This window comes from Bombina bombina, chromosome 3, assembly GCF_027579735.1.
Source record: "Bombina bombina isolate aBomBom1 chromosome 3, aBomBom1.pri, whole genome shotgun sequence".
In the NCBI taxonomy this organism is placed as follows: Eukaryota; Metazoa; Chordata; class Amphibia; order Anura; family Bombinatoridae; genus Bombina; species Bombina bombina.
The window spans coordinates 897,791,155-897,805,340 of NC_069501.1; the positions used below are offsets into that span (position 1 = coordinate 897,791,155).

The 14,186-nt window shown below is 37.7% G+C and overlaps 1 protein-coding gene across 10 annotated transcripts in view; it reads right to left on the reverse strand.

The window, feature by feature from the left end:
- The window catches only part of LMO7 (LIM domain 7), a 280,751-nt gene that overhangs the window by 90,913 nt on the left and 175,652 nt on the right, over window positions 1-14,186 (reverse strand). For all 10 annotated transcript variants that reach the window (XM_053707915.1, XM_053707914.1, XM_053707916.1 and 7 more), the window contains 3 exons: window positions 12,241-12,271; window positions 11,900-12,013; window positions 816-1,014 (listed from right to left, as the gene is read on the reverse strand). In XM_053707915.1, the coding sequence (XP_053563890.1) occupies window positions 816-1,014; window positions 11,900-12,013; window positions 12,241-12,271 (344 nt within the window). The remainder of the gene's footprint in view (window positions 1-815; window positions 1,015-11,899; window positions 12,014-12,240; window positions 12,272-14,186) is intronic.

A 14,186-nucleotide genomic window follows, 5' to 3' on the forward strand; every position in this document is an offset into this window, starting at 1 on the left:
CTACTCATAATGGCCTGATATTCAAAACATGGCCGCTCAGGCGAGATATTCTAAGAAGTCTCGTTGGTACGGCGAGGAGCGTAAAATATTTTTATAAAACACAAAATTTTATCTTGAGAAATATTTATATTGCTATGTAATGTTATTTATGTGAAACAGGGACTCCTACGTTACAATACAAGGTTAAAAAAAAAAAAAAAAAAAAAAAAAAGGGGGCTGGTCTGTCTCTCACCCTCAGGGGGAGGCTAATTTATTCTTATGACTTTAGTTGGCATAGATTTACTGTGGTCATTACTGAACTACTGACATTTATAGGGAAACTAAAGGCAAAATAAAACTTCTACTGTATTTAAGGGTCCTTTAAGTAAAGGTTACAGGAAAATCCGCTTTTTCAAATGACAAAGTAGATGTGGAGATATTTGTAAACAATTTAATACGCTACATCATGTAAAATGGATCATTGGGAACAAACTAGTGTAAAGAGAATGTTACTACAGTATACTGTCCCTTTAAATCAGCAAACTATACAAAAGAGCACTAGGATTATTTTTAAAAGGACTAATGTAATGTTCCCATGTAGGGAATCTGTCCTTCTGCTCCTGCCCTTGCACAATAATTGTGAAAGAGCAGGGGTTGTCAATCACCCTGTTCAAATCAGAGGTTAGGAAGTCTGCACCACAAGGACTCAGAAGCTCCATTAATAGAGCCCTAGCTATTTATAAGTAAGAAAGATAACTAAGGGGATACATTTTGTTTACATGCGATAGGAAATACAGCAGAACATTACTTAATCATGTTGCCTGAGGTGCACTTACCTTCACTGCTGCCTTTAAGTGTTGTATCTGAAGATAAGCTTGTGTAAGACCTTGAGCTAAAAGAGTCTAAGCTGTCCCAGGAATCGTCACGTTTATGAACAGTAGTCAAAGAAAGACTTTCTCCTCTGTCACTGAACCAAAGGTCACCACAGCCACTATCTCTGCCACTTCGCTTTACACTGCTCGATTCCTCAAGTGCCTACAATTAGAAAAGCAAGCCAAATAAATAATCAATGTACATTAGCGTTTTATGTATTTTCATTAATGTGATTACTTTATGGACAATTCAGTTTTGAGTTTAATGTTCCTGTAAACTTTGTTAAATAAATAGAGCTAAAGGGACAGGGTATGGTCATTTTTTATCTCCTTTAACGTGTTAACAATTATTCATTTTACTGTATAAAACTGAGCTTCTAAGTAAGTTTTTAAACAGTTTTATACTGGATTTTCATATCAGTATCTGTGCATCTTATTCTTTATAGTAGTGTCTATTACATGCCGTTATATGAAAATGAGTGTATACTGTCCCTTTAACCATTGTTCTCTCCAAGTACTGTTTTTTGAGTAAACCATGATAAATAAGATAAGGAAGACTATGTGTAGAGAACTATACATATAAACTGATTAGGTCTACTCTCCCTATAAGCTTAGCCCATTTAATTGGGTTGTGGATTCAATTAGAATAAACTACAATAGTAAACCTAAATAAACAATTCCTCATACATATTTATACGTTGCAACTGCTATAACAAGTCACTGAAAACACATTAAGGGAAAAGGAATTTGAGAGTACACTGTTTCTCTAAGTGTGTAAGACAGTAAGCAAGTATATTGAGGTTCTTAATAAAATGTAATTAAATCCCTTAACAGAAAAGGAAAGTGTTCTTTCTTTCAAAAGTATTTGTTTAAGTCTGCATAAAATATTTTACCTCCTATTGTGATTTTTTTTCTAAATACAAAAGACTATGATGTGTAACTATGAGATAAACATCCAGTTGTGTAACTATCTGAAAGATCATTACTCAACCCATACTCTTTATAAAAGAGTTTCAATATGTAATAAAGCCTCACACCCATGTCTGAGATACTTTTTTTAAGCTTAATGGAAAGCGTCAAAACACACCAATACATAAGGAATGCAACAGATTGGCTTACAATTTAATTACATTTAAAAGGGACAATCTAGTCAAAATTAAATGTTCATGATTCAGATACGGCATGCAATTTTAAACAACTTTCCAATTTACTTTAATCATCAAAATTTTCTTTGTTCTCTTGGTATTCTTTGTTTAAAGCTAAACCTAGGTAGGCTCATATGGGGGCAGTCAGCAGAGGTTTAGATACAAGGTAATCACAGGGGTTATGCAAAACTGGGGAATGGATAACAAAAGGGATTATCTATCTTTAAAAAAAAAAAAAAATTCTGGTGTTGACTGTCCCTTTAAAGGGACACTGAACACAAATTTTTTCTTTCGTGATTCAGATAGAGTATGAAATTTTAAGCAACTTTCTAATTTACTCCTATGATCAAATTTTCTTTATTCTCTTGGTATCTTTATTTGAAATGCAAGAATGTAAGTTTAGATGCCGGCACATTTTTGTTGAACAACCTGGGTTGTGCTTGCTGATTGGTGGATAAATTCATCCAGCAATAAAAAAAGTGCTGCCCAGCATACTGAACCAAAAAAAAAACCGCTTAGATGCCTTTTTCAAATAAAGACAGCAAGAGAACAAAAAAAATGATAATAGGAGTACATTAGAAAATTGCTTAAAATTGCATGCTCTATCTGAATCACGAAAGAAAAAATTTGGGTTCGGTGTCCCTTTGAATAATGAATGGAAATAAAATAAAAACAGAATTTATGCTTACCTGATAAATTACTTTCTCCAACGGTGTGTCCGGTCCACGGCGTCATCCTTACTTGTGGGATATTCTCTTCCCCAACAGGAAATGGCAAAGAGCCCAGCAAAGCTGGTCACATGATCCCTCCTAGGCTCCGCCTACCCCAGTCATTCGACCGACGTAAAGGAGGAATATGCATAGGAGAAATCATATGATACCGTGGTGACTGTAGTTAGAGAAAATAATTCATCAGACCTGATTAAAAAAACCAGGGCGGGCCGTGGACCGGACACACCGTTGGAGAAAGTAATTTATCAGGTAAGCATAAATTTTGTTTTCTCCAACATAGGTGTGTCCGGTCCACGGCGTCATCCTTACTTGTGGGAACCAATACCAAAGCTTTAGGACACGGATGATGGGAGGGAGCAAATCAGGTCACCTAGATGGAAGGCACCACGGCTTGCAAAACCTTTCTCCCAAAAATAGCCTCAGAAGAAGCAAAAGTATCAAATTTGTAAAATTTGGTAAAAGTGTGCAGTGAAGACCAAGTCGCTGCCTTACATATCTGATCAACAGAAGCCTCGTTCTTGAAGGCCCAAGTGGAAGCCACAGCCCTAGTGGAGTGAGCTGTGATTCTTTCAGGAGGCTGCCGTCCGGCAGTCTCATAAGCCAATCGGATGATGCTTTTAAGCCAAAAAGAGAGAGAGGTAGAAGTTGCTTTTTGACCTCTCCTTTTACCAGAATAAACAACAAACAAAGAAGATGTTTGTCTGAAATCCTTTGTAGCCTCTAAATAGAATTTTAGAGCACGAACTACATCCAAATTATGTAACAAACGTTCCTTCTTTGAAACTGGATTCGGACACAAAGAAGGCACAACTATCTCCTGGTTAATGTTTTTGTTAGAAACAACTTTCGGAAGAAAACCAGGTTTAGTACGCAAAACCACCTTATCTGCATGGAACACCAGATAAGGAGGAGAACACTGCAGAGCAGATAACTCTGAAACTCTTCTAGCAGAAGAAATTGCAACCAAAAACAAAACTTTCCAAGATAGTAACTTAATATCTATGGAATGTAAGGGTTCAAACGGAACCCCTTGAAGAACTGAAAGAACTAAATTGAGACTCCAAGGAGGAGTCAAAGGTTTGTAAACAGGCTTGATTCTAACCAGAGCCTGAACAAAAACTTGAACATCTGGCACAGCCGCCAGCTTTTTGTGAAGTAAAACAGATAAAGCAGAAATCTGTCCCTTCAAAGAACTTGCAGATAATCCTTTCTCCAAACCCTCTTGTAGAAAGGATAGAATCTTAGGAATTTTTATCTTGTTCCATGGGAATCCTTTAGATTCACACCAACAGATATATTTTTTCCATATTTTATGGTAAATTTTCCTAGTTACAGGCTTTCTAGCCTGGATAAGAGTATCAATGACAGAATCTGAAAACCCACGCTTTGATAAAATCAAGCGTTCAATCTCCAAGCAGTCAGTTGGAGTGAAGCCAGATTCGGATGTTCGAATGGACCTTGAACAAGAAGGTCCTGTCTCAAAGGTAGCTTCCATGGTGGAGCCGATGACATATTCACCAGGTCTGCATACCAAGTTCTGCGTGGCCACGCAGGAGCTATCAAGATCACCGAAGCCCTCTCCTGATTGATCCTGGCTACCAGCCTGGGAATGAGAGGAAACGGCGGGAATACATAAGCTAGGTTGAAGGTCCAAGGCGCTATCAGTGCATCTACTAGAGTCGCCTTGGGATCCCTGGATCTGGACCCGTAGCAAGGAACCTTGAAGTTCTGACGAGACGCCATCAGGTCCATGTCTGGAATGCCCCATAATTGAGTTATTTGGGCAAAGATTTCCGGATGGAGTTCCCACTCCCCCGGATGGAAAGTCTGACGACTCAGAAAATCCGCTTCCCAATTTTCCACTCCTGGGATGTGGATTGCAGACAAGTGGCAGGAGTGATTCTCCGCCCATTGAATTATTTTGGTCACTTCCTCCATCGCCAGGGAACTCCTTGTTCCCCCCTGATGGTTGATATATGCAACAGTCGTCATGTTGTCTGATTGAAACCTTATGAATTTGGCCTTTGTTAGTTGAGGCCAAGCTTTGAGAGCATTGAATATCGCTCTCAGTTCCAGAATGTTTATCGGGAAAAGAGATTCTTCCCGAGACCATAGACCCTGAGCTTTCAGGGGTTCCCAGACCGCGCCCCAGCCCACCAGACTGGCGTCGGTCGTGACAATGACCCACTCTGGCCTGCGGAAGCTCATTCCCTGTGACAGATTGTCCAGGTTCAGCCACCAACGGAGTGAGTCTCTGGATCTTCGATCTACTTGGATCGTCGGAAACAAGTCTGTATAATCCCCATTCCACTGTCTGAGCATGCACAGTTGTAATGGTCTTAGATGAATTCGTGCAAAAGGAACTATGTCCATTGCCGCAACCATCAAACCTATTACTTCCATGCACTGCGCTATGGAAGGAAGAAGAACAGAATGAAGTACTTGACAAGAGCTTAGAAGTTTTGATTTTCTGGCCTCTGTCAGAAAAATCTTCATTTCTAAGGAGTCTATTATTGTTCCCAAGAAGGGAACTCTTGTTGACGGGGACAGAGAACTTTTTTCTATGTTCACTTTCCACCCGTGAGATCTGAGAAAGGCTAGGACAATGTCCGTATGAGCCTTTGCTTTTGACAGAGACGACGCTTGAATCAGTATGTCGTCCAAGTAAGGTACTACTGCAATGCCCCTTGGTCTTAGCACCGCTAGAAGGGACCCTAGTACCTTTGTGAAAATCCTTGGAGCAGTGGCTAATCCGAATGGAAGTGCCACAAACTGGTAATGCTTGTCCAGAAAGGCGAACCTTAGGAACCGATGATGTTCCTTGTGGATAGGAATATGTAGATACGCATCCTTTAAATCCACCGTGGTCATGAATTGACCTTCCTGGATGGTAGGAAGAATTGTTCGAATGGTTTCCATTTTGAACGATGGAACCCTGAGAAATTTATTTAGAATCTTGAGATCTAAAATTGGTCTGAATGTTCCTTCTTTTTTGGGAACTATGAACAGATTGGAGTAAAACCCCATCCCTTGTTCTCCTAATGGAACAGGATGAATCACTCCCATTCTTAACAGGTCTTCTACACAATGTAAGAATGCCTGTCTTTTTATTTGGTTTGAAGACAATTGAGACCTGTGGAACCTCCCCCTTGGGGGTAGTTCCTTGAATTCCAGGAGATAACCTTGAGAAACTATTTCTAGCGCCCAAGGATCCTGAACATCTCTTGCCCAAGCCTGAGCAAAGAGAGAGAGTCTGCCCCCCACCAGATCCGGTCCCGGATCGGGGGCCAACACTTCATGCTGTTTTAGTAGCAGTGGCAGGTTTCTTGGCCTGCTTACCCTTGTTCCAGCCTTGCATCGGTCTCCAGGCTGGTTTGGTTTGAGAACTATTACCCTCTTGCTTAGAGGGTGTAGAATTTGAGGCTGGTCCGTTTCTGCGAAAGGGACGAAAATTTGGCTTATTTTTAGCCTTAAAAGACCTATCCTGAGGAAGGGCGTGGCCCTTTCCCCCAGTGATGTCTGAAATAATCTCTTTCAAGTCAGGGCCAAACAGCGTTTTACCCTTGAAAGGGATGTTAAGCAATTTGTTCTTGGAGGACACATCTGCTGACCAAGACTTTAGCCAAAGCGCTCTGCGCGCCACAATAGCAAAACCTGAATTTTTCGCCGCTAATCTAGCTAATTGCAAAGTGGCGTCTAAGATAAAAGAGTTAGCCAATTTAAGTGCTTGAACTCTGTCCATAACCTCCTCATACGAAGATTCTTTATTGAGCGACTTTTCTAGTTCTTCGAACCAGAAACACGCTGCTGTAGTGACAGGAACAATGCATGAAATTGGTTGTAGAAGGTAACCTTGCTGAACAAACATCTTTTTAAGCAAACCCTCTAATTTTTTATCCATAGGATCTTTGAAAGCACAACTATCTTCTATAGGGATAGTAGTGCGTTTGTTTAGAGTAGAAACCGCCCCCTCGACCTTGGGGACTGTCTGCCATAAGTCCTTTCTGGGGTCGACCATAGGAAATAATTTCTTAAATATAGGGGGAGGAACAAAAGGTATGCCGGGCCTTTCCCATTCCTTATTTACAATGTCCGCCACCCGCTTGGGTATAGGAAAAGCATCGGGGGGCACCGGGACCTCTAGGAACTTGTCCATCTTACATAATTTCTCTGGAATGACCAAATTGTCACAATCATCCAGAGTAGATAACACCTCCTTAAGCAGAGCGCAGAGATGTTCTAATTTAAATTTAAAAGTAATAACATCAGGTTCAGCTTGTTGAGAAATTTTTCCTGAATCTGAAATTTCTCCCTCAGACAAAACCTCCCTCCTGGCCCCTTCAGATTGGTGTGAGGGTATGTCAGAACCATTATCATCAGCGTCCTCATGCTCTTCAGTATCTAAAACAGAGCAATCGCGCTTTCTCTGATAAGTGGGCATTTTGGACAAAATGTTTTTAATAGAATTATCCATTACAGCCGTTAATTGTTGCATAGTAAGAAGGATTGGCGCACTAGATGTACTAGGGACCTCTTGTGTGGGCAAGACTGGTGTAGACACAGAAGGGGATGATGCAGTACCATGCTTACTCCCCTCGCTTGAAGAATCATCTTGGGCAACATCATTATCAGTGGCATCATTGTCCCTACTTTGTTTGGACACTATGTCACATTCATCACATATATTTAAATGGGGAGGAACCTTGGCTTTCAAACATACAGAACATCGTCTATCTGATGGTTCAGACATGTTAACAGGCATAAACTTGATAACAAAGCACAAAAAACCGTTTTAAAATAAAACCGTTACTGTCACTTTAAATTTTAAACTGAACACACTTTATTACTGAATATGTGAAAAAGTATGAAGGAATTGTTCAAAATTCACCAAAATTTCACCACAGTGTCTTAAAGCCTTAAAAGTATTGCACACCAAATTTGAAAGCTTTAACTCTTAAAATAACGGAACCGGAGCCGTTTTTACATTTAACCCCTATACAGTCCCTGGTATCTGCTTTGCTGAGACCCAACCAAGCCCAGAGGGGAATACGATACCAAATGACGCCTTCAATAAGCTTTTTCAGTGGTTCTTAGCTCCTCACACATGCATCTGCATGCCTTGCTTTCCAAAAACAACTGTGCATTAGTGGCGCGAAAATGAGGCTCTGCCTATGACTAGAAAAGGCCCCCAGTGAAAAAGGTGTCCAATACAGTGCCTGCCGTTTTTTTTTTAATACATCCCCAAGATTAAAAGAACTATTTATAGTTATAATCCACTAAATATACTTGTAAAGTAATCGTTTTAGCCCAGAAAAATGTCTACCAGTCTTTAAAGCCCTTGTGAAGCCCTTTATTCTTATACTAAACTAAGAAAATGGCTTACCGGTTCCCATAGGGAAAATGACAGCTTCCAGCATTACCAAGTCTTGTTAGAAATGTGTCATACCTCAAGCAGCAAAGTCTGCCCACTGTTTCCCCCAACTGAAGTTAATTCATCTCAACGGTCCTGTGTGGAAACAGCCATCGATTTTAGTAACGGTTGCTAAAATCATCTTCCTCTTACAAACAGAAATCTTCATCTCTTTTCTGTTTCAGAGTAAATAGTACATACCAGCACTATTTTAAAATAACAAACTCTTGATTGAAGAATAAAAACTACATTTAAACACCAAAAAACTCTTAACCATCTCCGTGGAGATGTTGCCTGTGCAACGGCAAAGAGAATGACTGGGGTAGGCGGAGCCTAGGAGGGATCATGTGACCAGCTTTGCTGGGCTCTTTGCCATTTCCTGTTGGGGAAGAGAATATCCCACAAGTAAGGATGACGCCGTGGACCGGACACACCTATGTTGGAGAAATGCGATTCATTTTTAAAATAAATGCTAGCATATTTTAAATTTTTTTTTTTTTTTTTTTACAATTTATAGAATAACATGCACACTCTCTCGTACTACGTTTGGCACCATGTATATACCAATGAGTTCATTTAATATGCACAAGGTGGAATGCCAGCATACGTATTCTTAATTTCACCTAGGGCACAAATACTATAAGTTAACCACCCCTGTTCTACACCAATCAAATGGTTTCCAATGCATTCAAATGCATTCAAAAGCTATGTCTGCTGGCAGACATCAGTTGTATTTATATATCACTAATGTGCTATTCTACACATGGGATTTATCAAAATTACAATCACAAAAACTTGCACTACATTTAAGCTCTGCTTACTATTAGTTACCCTATTGCAGAGGGGCACCACCTCTGGAGATCACAACCACAAAATTTCACATAAAGCTCTAAGGAGTCCATTTTCAAAATCTCACATTGCATGGAGGGAGACACTTCACCAATAATCCAAATAAAGCGGATACAGCAGCACTTGTCTCAAAGCATTTATTCAAGACAGAGAGAGGTTACAACCACACGTTTCAGGACCAGGGCCTAATCATGATTCATGGCCTGGTCCCAAAACATTGTGATTGTAACCGCTCTCTGTCTTGAATAAATGCATTGAGACAAGTGCTGCTGCTTTCTGCTTTATATGAAATTCATCATCATTATCATGTATTTGTAGAGCGCCAACAGATTCCGCAGCGCTAATATCTAGTCAAGCGATCAAATTGGCCCCGCGGAAACAACAATAATCCTCACTTACATCGTGCTAATATTTTCTTTAACTCAAAATTTTTCCAAAATGGCTTCTTTACACCCTTGTGTTTTTACCAACCCTCCAAACTCTATTGATTCATCGGATTTCAACCTTCATATCAGTTTTGCTCACTTATTAAGAGTTTGTAATTAGTGCCCTAAAGAGCTTTGAATGGACATGGAATACTTTGTTTACATGGTCAAACAATTTTGCAACATACTTAAATTCATTATTTATGTTTCCCCTTTTGAAGTAGTTGAAATATTTAAAGGGACATAAAACCCCCCAAAAAAAATTCATGATTCCGATAGAGCTTAAAATTTTAAATAGCTTTCCAGAGTACTTCCATTATCTAATATGCTTCATTCTATTAGTATCCTTTGTAAGCAAACCTAGGTAGGCCCAGGAGCAATAACACACTACTGAGAGCAAGCCGCTGATTGGTGGCTGCACATATGCCTCTTTTCATTGGCTCCATTAATGTCATTTAAAGGTTTTCCAATTTTGGGAACAGCAAACTAAAACCCTGTCACACATCTCCTCAATAGGCCTCTGAAAATGAGTTAAGGTAACAAAATGTATGTCACTTTTATCAGAAAAGGTCATTTGTTTAGTCAGAATAAAATTAGACTTTGCACCATCATGTGCATAAAGCCAGGGAAATATTTTTAATTTTAAGGCCCATTGCATAAGATTGCATTAAATCTAAGACTGCTACAATTCTATTTATACAAGACATTATATAATTTCATCTATTTTTTATTGCGGCAGTTGCAAGATGAAGCAATAACTGGGCTTCTTCACATACTTATTGCACCAAGATGGGAAGTACATCTACATTAAATGAATTTACTTTTTAAGGAGATGTCTTATTAATTTTAAGTACTATAAAAAGAGTGTTTGCATTGAAAACACATACACCATTTTAGTTCTATTTGATCCACCTTACTTTTAAAAGGGACATTTTAAAAATCACCCAACCCATTTAAAAAAAAAAAGTTATACATAGTTTAGTGGGGAAAAATGTTCCTTCATCATTAATTGTTCTCACTTTTCCATATAAATCACATATGAAAAATTCAGAGTCTTGACACTGCAACAAACTAGAGAGACCGATTGATCAGCATATGAGCTCATTCATGTGTGTCCTTATTTGGTCACAACAGAGAACATAAGAGACATTTCAAGTGTTATTACACTGTACTGCTCAGACACAAAAAAATTATACAAATGCTCCTAAAGAAATTACAAGTGCTTAGTAAACACTTATTTTGTATGCACAGCTTTTGCAATGCAGTACTTGGTAACAAGTTTGGTTTATGGAGCTTAAAAATGATTTAACTGATAAATCATGTATAGTCTAAAAACCTTTCCCTGTATAGCTCTGGTGATAGAAATGATAAATCTACCAGTGTGAACCCCACGGAAATAAACTAGATTGTACCTCCCTGATTAACATATTGTGCCACACCTGAATATTAATTATTATTAAAGAAAGAAGCACAAGTCATATTACACATATAATAATCGTCTTGTTTGGCATAGCAGTGCCCCTTTAAAGGGACACTGAAGTAAAAAAAATATTTCATGATTCAGATAGAACATGCAATTTTAAGCAACTTTCTTATTTACTCCTATTATCATTTTTTCTTTATTCTCTTGCTATTTTTATTTGAAAAGCAAGACTAAGTTTAGAAGCCGGCCCATTTTTGGTTCACAACCTGGGTTGTCCTTGCTGATTGGGTAGCACCAACAAACAAATGCTTACCAGGGTCCTGAACCAAACATTTGCTGGCTCGTTATCTTAGATGCCTTTTTCAAATTAAGATAGCAAGAGAACAAAGAAAAAAATAATAGGAGTAAATTAGAAAGTTGCTTAAAATTGCATGCTCTATCTGAATCATGAAAGAAAAAATTTGGGTTTAGTGTCCCTTTAAGTAATAGCAATTCATTTGACATTGAAATTTGGAAAGTAAATTTAGATTACATTTACAAAACAATGGTAGGTAAAAAAAAATAACTAGTCATAACATGCAAATGGTTTCAAGAAATAGGTGCTTTATGCATTATGATGGGGGGACAATTGTTATGTGTAGGGGGTTGGTTACTTTAAACTATACAACACCTGTTAAATAATTGCATTAAACCTTTTAAAAACTTTACATTGTTTAATTTTACATTCTCCTATGGAAATTGCATAGGACTGCTAGTATCTCTGCATGCAGCTGTATACATGTGCACGCTGCCTGAATATGATTGGTTGCTATATATACAGTTGTATGCATTGCCTTCCAGGCAGGTGGGGGACACGATGGAACACTAGTAATTTACTGCTTTAATTTCTTAAAATGTTTAAGCACATTTTTAATTGGTTATACATAGTTCCATTAGCAGTGAGAAAATGGTATTCTGATATTTTTATGCTGCAGAATCTGTTGGCACTTTACAAATAAATAACTATTAGTATTATTATTATTAGTAGTATTAATAATAATAATAATAATAGTGCTACTTTCTTACCTTAGTCAGAGTTTGTCCTAACAACCCTTCAAAAGCCTTGAGATTAAGATAAGGACCATTATAATATGAGTAAGTCTGTGCTTTTCGTCCTAGCCAGTATAAAGTGATCAAAACCTGGAAAAAACAATTTGTATACGTGAGAAAAAGTCTAATGCATAAATCCCTAATGAAACAGTATACATGTATGTTTTATATGACTGCTGCCAGTATGCAGATCAGATTTCAGCTTAGTCATATCCAGCAATAATGTACAATGATTTACAAACAAGTTTTACAATATTAACACACTGATAAGTGAATATTGCTACAGAACTGACAGCTTGTTTTATAGAAATACTTACATTTTTTAATCTTCTGTTAGTCTCTTCTTGCCTAGAAGAAGAAAAAAAAGTTATAAATATATTGATACAGTAATTCACACACTGCAGCCGTCTATTGATACTATATACAAAGCTAGAAAGAACCCTATAAATGACCTTTTACAGAAAAAAAAAATCATGTGTGCTATCTTAAAAGGGATAGTTTAGTCAAAATTAAACTCAGAGCAGGCAATTTTAAGCTTTCTAATTTACTCCTATTAATTTTTTCTTCGATATTGTGGTATCTAATTGAAAAAGACGGAAAATAAGCTTTTAGCCTGTCTAAATGTAGCCACCAATCAGCAAGTGCTACCCAGGTGCTGAACCAAAAATGGGCCGGATCCTAAGCTTACAATACTGCTTTTTCAAAAAAAAATACCAAGAGAATGAAGAAAAATTGATAATAGGAGTAAATTAGAAAGTTGCTTAAAATGGCATCTGAATCATGAAAAGTTCCATTTTAACTAGACTATCCCTTTAAGTATTATATATAGTGTAATAGTTTTAAACAATAAAAGTGATTTAAGTAAACATCTAAAGATGAAATACAAAAAAAAGTCTAAAATATGACAAATATTTCAATAGGACATCTACATGTTTGTTTCACAGTTTTTCACTTCTATAAATTCAGTTTTATTAGTACATTTGGCTTGTTGGCTTAAAGGGACAGTCAACACAAAAATTGTTATTGTTTAAAAAGATAGACAATACCTTTACTACCCATTCCCCAGCTTTGCACAACCAACATTGTTATATTAATATTCTAAAGGGGTCGATTTATCAAGCTGCGGTGGACAGGGGCACACATACATGCTCCTGTTCGCTGCAGCTCGCCTCTGGCGGGCAGAATTCCGCTGACGGAATTCAGCATTGCACACTAGCGCTATTTTGCGCTTGCATGCAATTCCGCCCCCTGCCCAATTGCGCGCAGGCAGGAGCTGTCAATCTCCCAGGACGAAAGAGAGAGGGGAGATTGAAATTCGCCACCTAAGAGGTGGCGAAAGGTTAGGAAAGCAGCTGTCTTGTGAGAACCTGCAGTTGAAGGGTTGCCAAGAGTTTAATAAATTGACTCCTATATAATCTTCAAACCTCTACATTTCTATCTGTTTCTAAGCCACTAAAGACAGCCACCTGATCACATGCTTTTTATTACCTTTCACAACAGGGGAGTGCTAGTTCATGTGAGCCATATAGATAACATTGTGCTCACGCCCGTGGGTTGTGCACAACACAACACTAATTAGTTTAAAAGCAAGTCAATAGATAATAAATAAAAAGTAATGTGATCAGGGGGCTGACAGAAGATGCTTAGATACAAGGTAATCACACAGAAGTACAAAATGTATTAATATAACCATGTTTTCTGTGCAAAATGTGGAATGGGTGATAAAAGGGATTATCTATCTTTTTAAACAATACAAATTTTTGAGTTGACTGTCCCTTTAAAATTACATTTCCACAATGCACATGGGATGATGTTAAAGAAGACACCTGGAAACCCTGTTTCAAAGGCCATGGGGCTTATTAGACAATCTGGTACTGCATAATGAAATACTTGCTTTGTATCATCTAAAACCATTTAAATAAACAGGACAAAACACACCACAGACAACATATAACACAAAGTGTTGGGATAGAGGAGCATAATATGTATGATTACAAGGGCAGAATAGCATTGGCGAATGGAAGAGGAATTTTTAAATTGGAAATTCATATGTATACTGAACTCTAGGCATGTGAATTAAAAAGGACAATCAAATATTTAAAAAAAATATTTGTTTCTTTTTAGGGATAATACAATAAACTAATCTAATTCTTAGTGATACACAGATTAGTTAATCAGTGTGTGTGTATATATATATATATATATATATATATATATATATATATATATACACACACACACATAAATATATATATATATATAT